Source organism: Mustela lutreola, chromosome 11 (genome assembly GCF_030435805.1).
Source record: "Mustela lutreola isolate mMusLut2 chromosome 11, mMusLut2.pri, whole genome shotgun sequence".
Classification (NCBI taxonomy): Eukaryota; Metazoa; Chordata; class Mammalia; order Carnivora; family Mustelidae; genus Mustela; species Mustela lutreola.
The window spans coordinates 95,371,442-95,384,014 of record NC_081300.1 but is presented as its reverse complement, the minus strand read 5'-3'; the positions used below and the strand labels follow the sequence as shown (position 1 = coordinate 95,384,014).

The 12,573-nt window shown below is 57.7% G+C and overlaps 1 protein-coding gene across 1 annotated transcript; it reads left to right on the top strand.

Moving 5' to 3' along the window:
- The first annotated feature begins 1,188 nt into the window (after positions 1-1,188).
- Positions 1,189-12,195, top strand: RHOF (ras homolog family member F, filopodia associated). The gene is made up of 5 exons (XM_059139673.1): positions 1,189-1,615; positions 1,901-1,988; positions 9,533-9,642; positions 9,730-9,864; positions 10,644-12,195. Exons 1-5 carry the CDS (start codon positions 1,484-1,486, stop codon positions 10,803-10,805), a joined length of 627 nt encoding a protein of 208 aa, XP_058995656.1. The 5' UTR covers positions 1,189-1,483; the 3' UTR covers positions 10,806-12,195.
- The last annotated feature ends 378 nt before the right edge of the window (positions 12,196-12,573 follow it).

Here is a 12,573-nt window from a genome sequence, read left to right as displayed (position 1 = left end):
CTCTTTTTTTTTGTAAGCTTCCACGAGCGGTCGCTGCTGCCCTCTGGTGGTCAGACCCTGCCTTGCTTCCGCGGAAAACCTACCCGGCCTTTTTTAAATTGCGAACCTGGCAATTTCCTCCGTGAACTAAAGTTTACCTGATCTTTGCTGAGAACTTGAAAATTGAAAATCTCCTTGGGGGGTTGGGTCGTGGCTAGAAGATCCTGAGTCCTTCCTCTCTGAGGAAACTACCAAGAGTAGACAGGGTAGGACCTGTCTCTCACTTATCCCTGCCTCAATCAATGCCCACCAGCTACACACTGGCTCCAGAGGTCCCCAGCCTCTCCTGACTGCCGGCCTGGCTTGTGCAACGGACGGTTGGCCCAGGGGTCGCGGGGAGGGAAAGAATGGGGGATAGGAGTGATCTCAGCCAGCCAGCAGCCCCAGTAGTACCTGCACATTGCGCTCGATAAATAGCTGTTTCGATCAGGGAAGTGGGAGGGTTGGTGACAGTCCTTGGCATGAAGATACAAAGCTGCTGTCTGGAGGGCGCTTAATCAAATTTCAGGCTGGGGTGGGTGTTACGAGGGAGCCCAGCTTACCTCAACTAGATCTGCCCTGTCTTTACCCATTCCTTCCTCGACGGTGTTTTCCTCGGTTCATGCCTCTGCCCCTGCTAGAAAGAGACTTCCGCCCGCGTGGTTTGGGGCCAACCCCCAAAGGGTATTGTTCCGGAGTCGTTCACCTGCTCTCCAAGCTGCCCGCCCCAAGGCGATTGCCCGCCAGAGGGCGCCAGACGTCCACCTTGCGCTCTTGGGGAGGTGGTGGGGGTAGGTGAATGGAACCGCTATTCCCCAACCCCAACCCCATCACTGGCGCCCGTAGGGCTGGTCTAGGTGAGCAGACACGCCCCCATGCCAGCATCCTCCCTGGCACTAACAACCTACTCGTGGGGGACCAGGTCAGAAGCCGACTTGCCCCAGGCCACACAGCTGAGGCGGGGCAACGACAAGGGGCTTTTCCCTGAGCCTGAGACCGAGGCTCCCGGACTCCTGGTGCTGGGGCAACGATCCGCCAATCAAAGGGTCTCTGTCCGGTTGGGGGGGAGGCGAACCGGCCAATCAGAGGGTCCCTGCCAGAAGGGGGAGCCTGCCAATCAGAGGTGCCCGGCAAGGAACGGCGGAAACGATCGAATCTTGTCGGTGGGGGGCGCGCCTTGACATGAAGGGAAGGGAGTGGGAGCCGCGCTTCAGGCTGAGTGCCCCCGTTTCTCAGTTGCCTCAGTTTCCCTGGGAATGAAAAGTGAACGCCCCGGTCCGGGACCGAACAGAAAGGAAAACTGAGGCTGGGAGGTGGGCCCGGGTGGCTGCCTGGCGGAGGCGATGCGGGCACATAGTGGGCGGGGTTTGTCTCGCCCCGCCCCCTGGATCCCGCCCCCGCTCCCGATCGTTCAGCCCCAGAAGTCGGCCAGGCGCGCGGTTGCGGGTGCCGGCTGCTCACAGCTATGGATGCCCCCGGGGCCCCGGGCCCGAATGCGGGCCCGGGCAGGAAGGAGCTGAAGATCGTGATCGTGGGTGACGGTGGCTGCGGCAAGACATCATTGCTTATGGTGTACAGCCAGGGCTCCTTCCCTGAGGTGAGGCCCGCCGGGGGGTTGGTGGGGGTGAGACTGCGGGGCAAACGGGCTTGGGACCACGGGGGGCGACGGACGGCCTTCAGCCTGCGCCTTGAGCCTGGACCCCGGCTCCCCGGCGTCCTGTGCGTAGAGAGGCAGCCGCCACCCCGGGGCGCCCCCTCGGGAATTCCAGAGCCCAGCAGGGTGAGGGGAGCTGAGCTGGATGGGGTGAAGGGGGGCGGCGCAGCTGAGCCCTGCCCCCCCCCGTCGCACCCCTTAAGAACCGGCCGACCCCTTCTCCGACAGGACTACGCCCCATCCGTGTTCGAGAAGTACACGGCCAGCGTGACTGTGGGCAGCAAGGAGGTGACCCTGAACCTATACGATACCGCCGGTGAGTGCGCCTGCGCACCGAGGGTCCCGGGTGCCCGAAGGGTTTCCCCCGCCGGGGCGTCCCCCTCCGGGCATCCCCGCCCACCAGCCGCTGTGGGGCCCTGACATCCCAGCACTCCTGAGGGCCGCGAGGGGCTCTGGCAGGGTGGCCCTGGAGGCTCAGAGGGCCTCAGTCACCCCATATTTGAAAGGAGGGGACTTGAATGAGAGGAGCTCCTGGGCCACCCTGCTAGCACTAATGTGCTGAGAACCCACGGCTTCATTCCTCTCCTGTGGTTCTAGAAAACCGTGGGCATCGCTTCTGCTTCCCATGGTTCCAGGCTTTCGTGTGTTGCATGCTGTGGTCTCTTAAGATTCTGTGGGCTGCGGATTTGAGTCCCCTGGTGCTAGGATCCTGTGGGCTGAATTTCTGGGTCCTGTGGTTCTAGAATACTCTGGGCTACAGATCAGAGCCTGTGACTCCAGGATTTTGTGGTTGACACTCCTGAGGCTCCAGGGTCCTGTGGACATAAATTCTGGGTTCCACACTAATTCTGAGTTCCACACTCCTGGGATTCCATCTGGTACAATACACGGTTCTGGAATTCTGTGGTCGTTTTGAGCCTGTAGTTCTAGGATTCTGGCTACAATTCTGTGTCTTCCTCATTCCCTGGGAATAAACCAAACACCGAGGAAGGAGCAGAGCTCCCACGTCCAGAATAAGACTCTCTTGGCCACCTGTGGCTCCTAATGCAAGTAGATTTATGCTAATCCTGTCAGTTCTCAGAGACCCTGTTTGGGGAGGGGGTATCCGGCAGCGCCGGTTTGGGGGGGTAGGGGGGGCTGTTGGGTGTCTGCCCTGTATCAAGGAGCTTCCATCCTGCCCTCAATCCCCTCCTGGGCTGAACCACTGGGGAACAAAGGTCAGGATCTCACCCCACCTCTCTGACTCAATGTTTAGTGACCTGCATGGAACCACGTCATCGGGTGCCCTGTCCCCTGCCAGCCAAGCCTTGTATATGTTAGGGGAAGTCTCCACTAGCCTTGGACGGAGCCAAAATCCAGACATCCCCTAACCGTAGGCAGCCAGTGGCATCTCTTCTTTCCACCGTGCAGAGAATCAGAAAAGGGATTGGCCCATCCCCAAGCTCCTCCTCCATTCCTGATTTCAGCAGCCTTTACTGTATGGTGGGCCCTGCCCTGTAGTGGCTTCTAAGGACCCCCTCTTATTGGTTGAGGGCCCCGAAAGTGTCCCCCCCCCAACAACAGGGGCCTGTTTCCAGCCCTGAGAACTGAGAAAGGCAAAGGTTGCTGAGAAACTCCCCTGGGAACATTGTCGTGAGACCCGTAAAACTTACGGTGTTTCTGGGATACTTTCAGTTTCACATACTTTCTGTCGGGGACCCAGGGAGGGGCAGGCCTGTGAGCCCCACTTTGTGGGTGAGGTGCCAGTTTGTACTCTCCTCTGCCCTCCAGGACCTCAGGGCCTCTCCTATCAGATCCCTGGGCTTCACTGTTCATGGAAGCCTCCCTCTCAGACCCAGCACAGGGACCACTTCTGGTCTTTGTGGCCGCACCCAGAGAAAGATGCTCAAAGAACGTGTTAGGGCCGATTGTGGTGTGGAGGTTCCAGAAGTTTTCTGTTTGGTGTAAAGGATGGACTTGCACTCACAGCTGCTGCAGGAGAGACTGGAGAGGCTCCAGGCTGGTCATCAGAGGCACGTGGCCACCACAGCAATGGTGCTCTTCCCGCCACATGCTTTGGAGTCAGACCTAGGCTTTGATGCTGGCTCCCCGGCTATGTGTCATCTGGACCTCAGTTTCCTCAAATGTAATCAGGGCTAACTAGATTAGTCTTGAGAATTAAATTAGATCCATGTGGTGCGTAACACAGGGGTCGGTTCTTGGGAAGGGCTAATTGTTGTCATGATTTTTTAAGCCCCCTCCACCCGCGCCCGGCCATTCAGGCTCAGACCCAAGTCCAACCTGTTGGGATTCGAAGGCCTGAAGAGCTCCAGGCTGGCCTCCACCCTGCCCTCCCCGAAGGACCACTGCAAGCAGCAGAGAAACAGAGCTGGGGGTTGAACGACTCAGTGGAGTCCTAGGGAAGTCGACTGGCTTCATGGTCAGCAGGAGAGCCCAGGGATGAATGAATATTCAAGGAGAAAGAAATGTGGCCACTCCTTCTGGGGTGTCCCGCTGTGACCCAGGAAGCCCTGTCACAAGGAACGGGAAGGAGAGACTGGGTCATTCCTTTTCCATGTGCCAGTGCCCAGCACGGTGACTGCGGAATGAATGCAAAAGATATTGGAGGCAGAGGCTCTCCGGGAGAATGTTCCATGTGATAAAGGCAGTGAGATTGTCTCTACCTGTGGAAGGACAGAGATCAAAAATCAGTGGCAGGAAAGGAGGCCCAGTGGACCAAGTAGAGGGAGACAGTAAGCGGGGGAGGGGAGTGACTGAGCCAGAGGCAAGGCTCTTAAAGGTTGTAGACGGTTCTGGAACCTGCTGAGCTAGACCCCGTGGTGGGGGCTGGTGGTGCAGAGTGCCATCTTTCCAACTGACCACCGGTGACCAGAGCTATGGAACAGGATTGGCCCCGGGAGGCCGAATTTCTCCGTACCCAGGACCTGGGCCGTAGGGGTGTGCGTGGGAGGCCAGTCTGGCTGCTGGTCTCCATCCTGCGGAAGCAGACGCAGACGCCACAGCAGTGGGAGGGAGGTTGGAGGGGCGACAACGGAGCTCTCAGTGCTGACGGGAGGGGAGGCAGGCACCGTGAGCTCTTGCCCTACCAGACTCACCTGCTGTGCGCCTGACACCCTCAGAGGCAGGAAGCTGTGGTGCGGTCGGGGGTTTGCTGGCAGAGGGGAGGCCGAGGCTAGGTGGGATGATAAGACACCGGCTAGGGGTAAAGCTGTCTGGGTCTTGGGGTGGGGCCCGGGAGCGGGGCGTTCAGGATGGGGTGAGGGTTGCCCCGGGAGGCGGGGAGCTGTGGTCCCCTTCCCAGCCTGAGATGGGAACAGTGAGGTTGGGGACAGACAGAGGAGTTGCTGAGTCAGGGAATCAGGGACCAGGGGGCTAAGATCCAGAAGGCCTGGGGGCTTGAAGAGCTGAAGCCTCCGGTCAGAGTGGCCTCCTGGGCTCCAGGCTGGGCCTGCGCAGCCACCCCTTCCTCTGGGGAGGAAACGCAGGTGGGTGGGGAAGTGGGTTCCTCTTCTGGCAGCTTCCCCTTCTCACACTGCCTGCGCCCCTCCCCTGACCAACGCCCTGGCCGGAGCTGGTAACCACCGGCTCTCTGTGTGTCCCGCGGATATGGGGATCACTGTGGCCCAGGGACACGCTCTTCTCAGCTTAGCTCCAGGCCTTAGAGACCCCTGCCTCTGGAAAGTGACTGACACAACAGAGCTCCTTCCCACAAAGGAAATACTCTCGTATGAGGTGAGAGCCTCACTTGCTCCCTGCCCCACAGCCCCACCAGCTTCAGGAAGATGGGCCACTTTCAAGGGAAGCTGTGGCCCAGAAGACCTTTCCTGGCTGCAAACAAATGCATCCCTTGCACGTAACTCCGTGCAGGCCCATCTGCAGAGGCCAGAGTGGGACCGCGGTGTGCTGCTAGACAGGGGACTCGGCCCCTTTAAGTCTTGGCATTAGTGTGCGTAAATGGGGAGGGCCAGAGTATCACCTTGTGGCTGGGGGTCCCCTAAAGCTTGTGGGTCCAAAGATCTGGGGTTAGATCCCCGCCCAGGCCCCCCATCCCCTGGAAGTTTCTGTTTTAACCGTAACCATAGTAGCAGTCCCTCACCTTCGTTCAGCTTTGCTTAGCCTACGAGTCTTTTACATCCGGTGTGGGGGGCAGGGTAAGCATCCCCTCTGCCGAATAACCAAGCTCCAGAGAGGGAAGGAACCCAGGTCATAGATCATGAGTCTGCGTGTAGCTTGGTTCTCCTGACTCCTATGGGAGAGGCGTCTAGGGGGGACACGAGGTCAACATGTCTATCTTTTGCAGGCCTGGTCCCCACGGGGAGGTCCACACTGAATCTTGCGAAAAGTTGAGCCAGGCCCAGTCAAGTCAGGAAGGCAGCCTGGAGGAGGGAGCTAGGATCCAAGCTGGCTGCCCATCCCCTCCTAGGGCCGCTACCCCTTTTACTCTCTCTCTCTCTCTCTCTCTCTCAATACCTGTGTTGGCAGCCTTTTGGTCAGGCCTGGGACTTGTAGGGTGAGGACAGCTCCCTAGCCTCTGCAGTGGGCTGAGAGAGAGGCATCCCCCGCCCCCCGCCCCGCCCCAGCAGTCTTACGGAGCTTTTCCTTAGCTGTGCGACCTTAAGGCGACTCACTTCACCTCTCTGTGCATCAGTTTCTGCGTCTGTAAAATGCGGTGGCAATCGCCCTACCTTATTAGCATCATAATGAGGTATGACGGCTTAGTGTAGGCGCTGGGCTTCAAGCGAAGCCGTGAGGGAGCCTAAGAGCCTTCATGACATGGGGGCATTGCGATGTGTGTGGTTGATTGTCACCCCTTTTAGTATTGTTTTCAAACTCACGACTTCTCAAGTACCCATTTCACAGGTGAGGAAACCATTCGTATGGAAATGAGGTTGATTCCCAATTGGGAAGTCTGGAGGAGCCTTCCTGGGAGAGTCTGTGGCAGTTTTAGAGTGGCATGGCCCTGGAGTGACCCTAGTGTTGACCGAGTTGGCGCTCCAGCTCACAGGGAACCTGTCTATGACCTTGGAAAAGGTCCCTCTCGGCCTCACGGGCTCCTTACAGGAAGAACTTTCTCGGTCCTGGCTTAGCTCCCCAGGGCGGCTGCTTAAGTGGACACAGGTGACAGAAGTGAAATGCCCTTGCGGGGAAACCGGAGAGGTTAGCGTGACACCTTAATCCACACTCATTTGTTCGTTCCTTCACCACTGGCCTGGCGAGGTAACTGTCCTCAGGGGCTTCTGTGTTCATGGGGCAGACAGAGCCAAACTAAAACCCAAAGTATGGAAGAATAACAGAGCCATGGTGTGGGGTGGGGCAGCAGTCAAGGGAGCTCTCCTGGAGGAGGTGATATTTCTGCAGACCTGAAGGAAAGGGGGGAGCAAGGCATGCTACCTGGGCAAGAACCTTTTGAAGAGAGATGGGCGAGAGCAGAGGCCCCCGGGGCAGGGGGCAGGCTCGGTCTGACTTCTTCCTCCCAGCCCCTGCAGCCCGACTTCTGCTGAAATCCTCCCCAGCCCGAGTTACTAAACCCCTGGGCTGTTGCAGCCCTGCTCTCTGCTGCATCAGATGGGAGCGGAAAGGCTTCAGGCAATGAGTAGCCAGGCCTGACTGGACACCTGCCAGGCGTCGGTGATGATTTTTAAGGACAGACAAGGTCCCTTACTCAGTACTCAGGGCACTTACAGGCCCTGGGGAGGCAGGCCCAGGCTGTGGACACCCAGGGCGGGGGACAGATGCTGTGTGGTGAGGGAAGACCTTGGTCAGGAGGAAGGAAGCCAACAGAGCCCAGGAGGCCCATTTTGCAGCTACTCGTCCACTCCCGCCAGATTTCCAACAGATCAGACATGCACGTCGTAACATCGTAGGGGCCCAGAAGCTATGTTTGCACAATGCAGAACCAACTAGAGCCCCGCTGGCTGTCAGCAGCACAGCTCCACCAGGACCCAGACAGACTGGGGCTAAGCCCTGGCTGGGTCACTGGTGCAGTGACCTCGGGGAGATCACTTCTCTGAAGTTCAGTTTCTGTGGAAATGGAAATATTCTTCACTTCCTGTCTAGCCCATCAGGTGATGGCTGTAAGGATTTCTTAACTGTTCATAGGCAGAAGCACTCTAAATGTGTGAAAGCATAAAGTGGTGTTACTGGGGAGAAGTAGAGAGAAGACAATTATCTTGAAGAAGGAAATAATGTGGACATTCAGTCTGAATGTCTTAAAGTAAAAGGCTAAGAAGGAAAGGGGGGTGGTAAGTAGGGAAAGCATTCCAGGTTGGGGGAGGGGAGCAAGTACAAAGGCCCTGAGGCACAGGAGCTTGGGGGGTTTGAGAAACAGTGAGCAGGGGGTTGGGGGCTGGGATGGGGGGGAGAAGAGGTCAGGGTCTGTGGGTGCCAGGTCATGTGGACCCTTGGGAGATGTTTGGATTTTATACAAAGGACAATAGGGAGCCATTGAAGGTATTCTTCATTTGAGGGGAGAGAGGCAGGATCTTATCTTAGATTCAACCACCTGCCGGGTGGAGAATGGGTTGTTGAGGGGCAGCATGGATCACAGGATGCCAGTGGTGGCTTGCACGGGGATGGAGCCATGCGGTCCAATAGAACTTTCTGTGGTGATGGGATGTCGGGTATCCACACTGCCTGTTACGGGAGCCACTAGCCCTGTGTTGCAATTAATCACTTGAAATGTAGCTAGTGCAATGGAGAACCTGAATTTTTAATGTTAATTAGTTTAAACAGCCACATGGGGCTAGCAGCTACCCTACCAGACAGCACAGGTCTAGAAAGACATGGACCAAGATTAGGAGAGGGGACAGTTTGGAGGACACGGGCAAACCTACAGGACACCCCCACTGAGATGTGAATGTGGCCCGTGGGCTGGGTTGGAGCACAGAGTCTGCGGTGGTTGCCCCAGCTGGCTGCCTTTCTCCGCGAGATGATGGAACGCTAGTTCTTAGAAATCTGCAGGCACTGTCCTGGGGTGAAGCCGCTGAACGCGCACAGTTATGCTCGCCTGTTCAAGTGTTTACATGGAAGAGGACAAGTGGGACAAAATATAAACACTCAGGAATCTCAGGAAGGGAGTTTGTTTGGTTTTAAAGATTTTATTTATTTATTTGACAGAGAGAGATCACAAGTAGGCAGACAGGCAGGCAGAGAGAGAGGAAGGGAAGCAGGCTCCCCGCCGAGCAGAGAGCCCGATGCGGGGCTCGATCCCAGGACCCTGAGACCATGACCTGAGCCAAAGGCAGAGGCTTTAACCCACTGAGCCACCCAGGCGCCCCAGGAAGGGAGTTCAAGTTTGAAATTGCCAACGTAAAAAAAATTACTTAAAGGCATTTAAAAAAAAAAAAGCATTAAAAAACCACACCCAGCCTTGGTGGCTGATTCAGTGGTGCGGGGGAGGGGCCAGGCACCAGCCGTCCCCCCGCCACTCTCCTCCTGGGGTTCACAGAAGGGCAGGAGGAATTGAACCCAAGGCCAGGCCTCTGGGCCTGGGGGTGCCCTCCCAGATCCTGCAGTGGCCTGGTCGTGCCCCAGCCCCAAACCTTCTTCTGGGAGGGAGCTGATCTGGCCTGAGTCTGTTCTCTTCCACCTGAGCGCCAGGGCAAGCTGGGGGGTTGGGGAGGGGGGTGGCCATACTTGCCAAGGACATAATTGCTAGCAGTTTCTCCAGCTTCTCCTGATTACCCTGTAATCAGACCTGGTTCTGAACCCTGCCTGGGTTTTATCTCCTCTTATCTTTGCTACTGTGGGCTGCCCCCTCTGTTTTACAGAGGAGCAAACCCAGGTCTTAGAGGCAGAGCCCAGACTCAGGTGGACAAGGAGGGGGTGCCTCCCTGACCCCTACCTCCTCTCCCGTTCCAGGGCAGGAAGATTATGACCGGCTTCGGCCCCTGTCCTATCAGAATACCCACCTCGTGCTCATCTGCTATGACGTCATGAACCCCACCAGCTATGACAATGTCCTCATCAAGGTGAGGCCCGGGACGCAGCCAGCCTGTCTCGGGGGTGGGGCCCCCGAATCTGGCCTTAGCCCTGAGGCCTGCCCTCTCCCTCCGCAGTGGTTCCCTGAGGTGACACATTTCTGCCGTGGGATCCCCATGGTGCTCATTGGCTGCAAGACAGACCTGCGGAAAGACAAGGAGCAGCTTCGGAAGCTCCGGGCGGCCCAGCAGGAGCCCATCACCTACATGCAGGTCAGGAAGGGGTCCCCCACCCCCACCTCATTTAATCCTTACAACCCCGGGGGCTCGGGCTGTTCCCATCCCCTGTCACACAGGGGAGAAACAGAGAACCAGAGGGACAAGGTTGAGAGGGACACGACTGACCCGCAGCGGAGCCAAGTCCCGCACGGGACTGGAGAGGCGGGCTTTGCTCGAGAGCCCGGCTCCCCTAGCCTTGAGGGTCGTGGGCAAAACCAAACCCTGCGGCTTTTCTGGGTGAGGCGTGAGACAAGAAAAGCAACACAAAGGAAAACTAGTAAGAAAGTTTAATAAAAAGCAATAAGCATTAATAAAAGTAAATTTTGGAAGAAGAGCTAGTTTTTACTGTCCTCGCCAGCTCCGCTGCCTGGATGGAGCTTGTGGGAAGGGGCAGGGAGGGGGAGTGGAGGAAGCCCTTTGTGTCTGGGGGCCTCTGGCTCTTGTCACAGGCCTGGCGCACACAGAGGCCCGCATCGGGACGCAGCCCCCTCTCCGCCTGAGGAGGTGGGGGGGATGTGGGGGCCAGTGGGGAGGGCAGGGTAGAGGCCAGGATGGGGCTTCTCCGCTGCAGCCCTTGGGCCACACCACAGGCCCTTCCGTTCCATCCACAAACACTGCTGGGGTCTGGGCCTGGGATGGGGGAAGGGCCTAGACCTTTGTCCCGCTTTGGAGAGTCCCCAAAGCCAGCTCCAAGTTCCCAGATCCGTGGGGGGCTGTCAGGAGGTGCCCCGTGCTCCAGGCTCATCTAATGCCAGCCCCTCCCTCCAACCCAGGGCCAGAGCGCCTGCGAACAGATCCGAGCCGCCCTCTACCTGGAATGTTCTGCCAAGTTTCGGGAGAATGTGGAAGACGTCTTCCGAGCGGCGGCCAAGGTTGCCCTCAATGCGCTGAAGAAAGCACAGCGGCAGAAACGCCCGTTGTGCCTGCTGCTCTGACCCCTCCGGGCAGGGCACACAGCCCTCATGGCAAGACTGACAGGGCCTAGGCTGCTAGGCCCAGACTGTACCCCAAGATCCTGCTCTGTCCCCAGCTTTCCAATGGCACTTTGAGTTAGGGGTCTCCGTGTGTCTGGAGCCTGTGGCTAGACTTTTAGAACATTCTGGCGATCTCTCCTTTCCCAGCTGGGGCTCTGGCCAGGAACTCACCTCAGGGTTCCCACGCCTGCAAGGAGGTGGGTGAGGGCCCCAGACTCAGTCCCTCTGTACCCTAGAACCAGCATTTGTCCCTAGGACGTGGGAGTACACAGCCTCCCCCCAGCCATGTGCGTCCCCCTTTGCACACCCGCCAGGTCCTGAGAACCTCTGCTTGAAACAGCCGCCTCTGGTACGTGCGTGGGTAAATGTGGATTTGTCAGCGCTCCACACGGCCCCCCACCAAGCCCGCCGCTCCTGCGTCACCCGCCTCCCTGGGCTCCTGAGATAGGCACGGCTGCTTCCTCCAGCTTCTGGCTTCCTTCCTCCAGGAACGTGGGGACCACAGTGGGATGGGGACTTATCGGGACAGCGCATGCATCAGCCCCGGACATGGGGGCTGGCACCGGCCCCTATCCCTACCCCTCACCCCCCCGGCCAAGACTTCAGTCTTAACCTTTGGCTCGGCTGCCATCTTCCCAGAGCTGGGTGCACATGCCCAAGGGGGAGAAGAGACTTTCTCAAGAAGCAAAAGGTACCCTGGCCCACCCACCCAAGCCCTGCTCCAGGGCGCCTCACCTGCAACCCCCCCCCCACCACCACTGCCAGAAACTCAAGACAAAGAGTGACATCAGCTGCGAGTGATCGTGGGCAAGTCACTTCTCTCTGCAGACTGTTTTCCTATCTGCAAAAGGATAGCACGGACTCATGTTAATAGTCATCACGCTGCTTCCTATCCCTCACAGCCTCCACTGCTGCCACGCTGAGACTGTCCTGGCCTCCTGCAAGAACACGCAACCCCCGGCTGTAGAGTCACTGAACTTTCTGGAAGGTCTGGGGCCAGGAGTTTTTAAACAAGTGCTCCAGGTGGTTCTAATGCCCTGGAGAAGGAGAGCTGCTTACTTCCTGGGTGAGCTACAGGTCCGTGTTACTGAACCTGGGATGATGGCTTGACGGGGCTCCTGCCCCCTCCATGCCCCCTCAAGTATGCGCTCAAGATCTCCTGCCTCAGCCTAAGCCTCTGAAGTCAGCTGCTGGAGAGAGAGACTCCTGTACCCCATCCCACCGCACCCCACACTGGTTCCCCAAGGCCTCATGGACAAGTGATGGTATAGGGTGGCGGTTAGCAAACCATACTCTGTGGACCAAATCTGGCAGCTGTGTGTTTTTGTAAATAAAGTTTTGTTGAGACTCAGCCACACCCATTTATTTAGGTATTGGTGGCTTTGGCCCTCCAGCTGCTGCTGAGGGAAATGGGGACCAGTTATCTGGCCCTTTACAGAAGACGCTTGCCGGCTCATTAGTCTCAGGAAAAGCCAGGTGCCTCAGGGCCAGACGGAAGACCCCAAGGAGTGAGAGGGCAGGTACGAAAGGGAGCGGTGGGTGTGCGGCACCCAGAAAGCAAGCACCCCATGCTAAGCGGGCAGCTAGCCCAGTCGAGTTTTCCATTTTTCTAAGGAAAGTTGAAATCTGGATTTTTATGCAGACTCTTCCTGGGGTGGAAAATAAATTTCTTAAAAATGTAACAGTTCAAAAAGCGCAAACTCCTCTGGGGGCCCAAGCAGGACTGGGG

Coding starts and splice junctions, on each gene's coding strand:
- RHOF (XM_059139673.1), top strand. CDS start 1,484: ATGGATGCCCCCGGGGCCCCGGGCCCGAATGCGGGCCCGGGCAGGAAG. Junction 1,616..1,900: donor GCCAGGGCTCCTTCCCTGAG/GTGAGGCCCGCC, acceptor CTTCTCCGACAG/GACTACGCCCCATCCGTGTT. Junction 9,643..9,729: donor ATGACAATGTCCTCATCAAG/GTGAGGCCCGGG, acceptor CTCCCTCCGCAG/TGGTTCCCTGAGGTGACACA.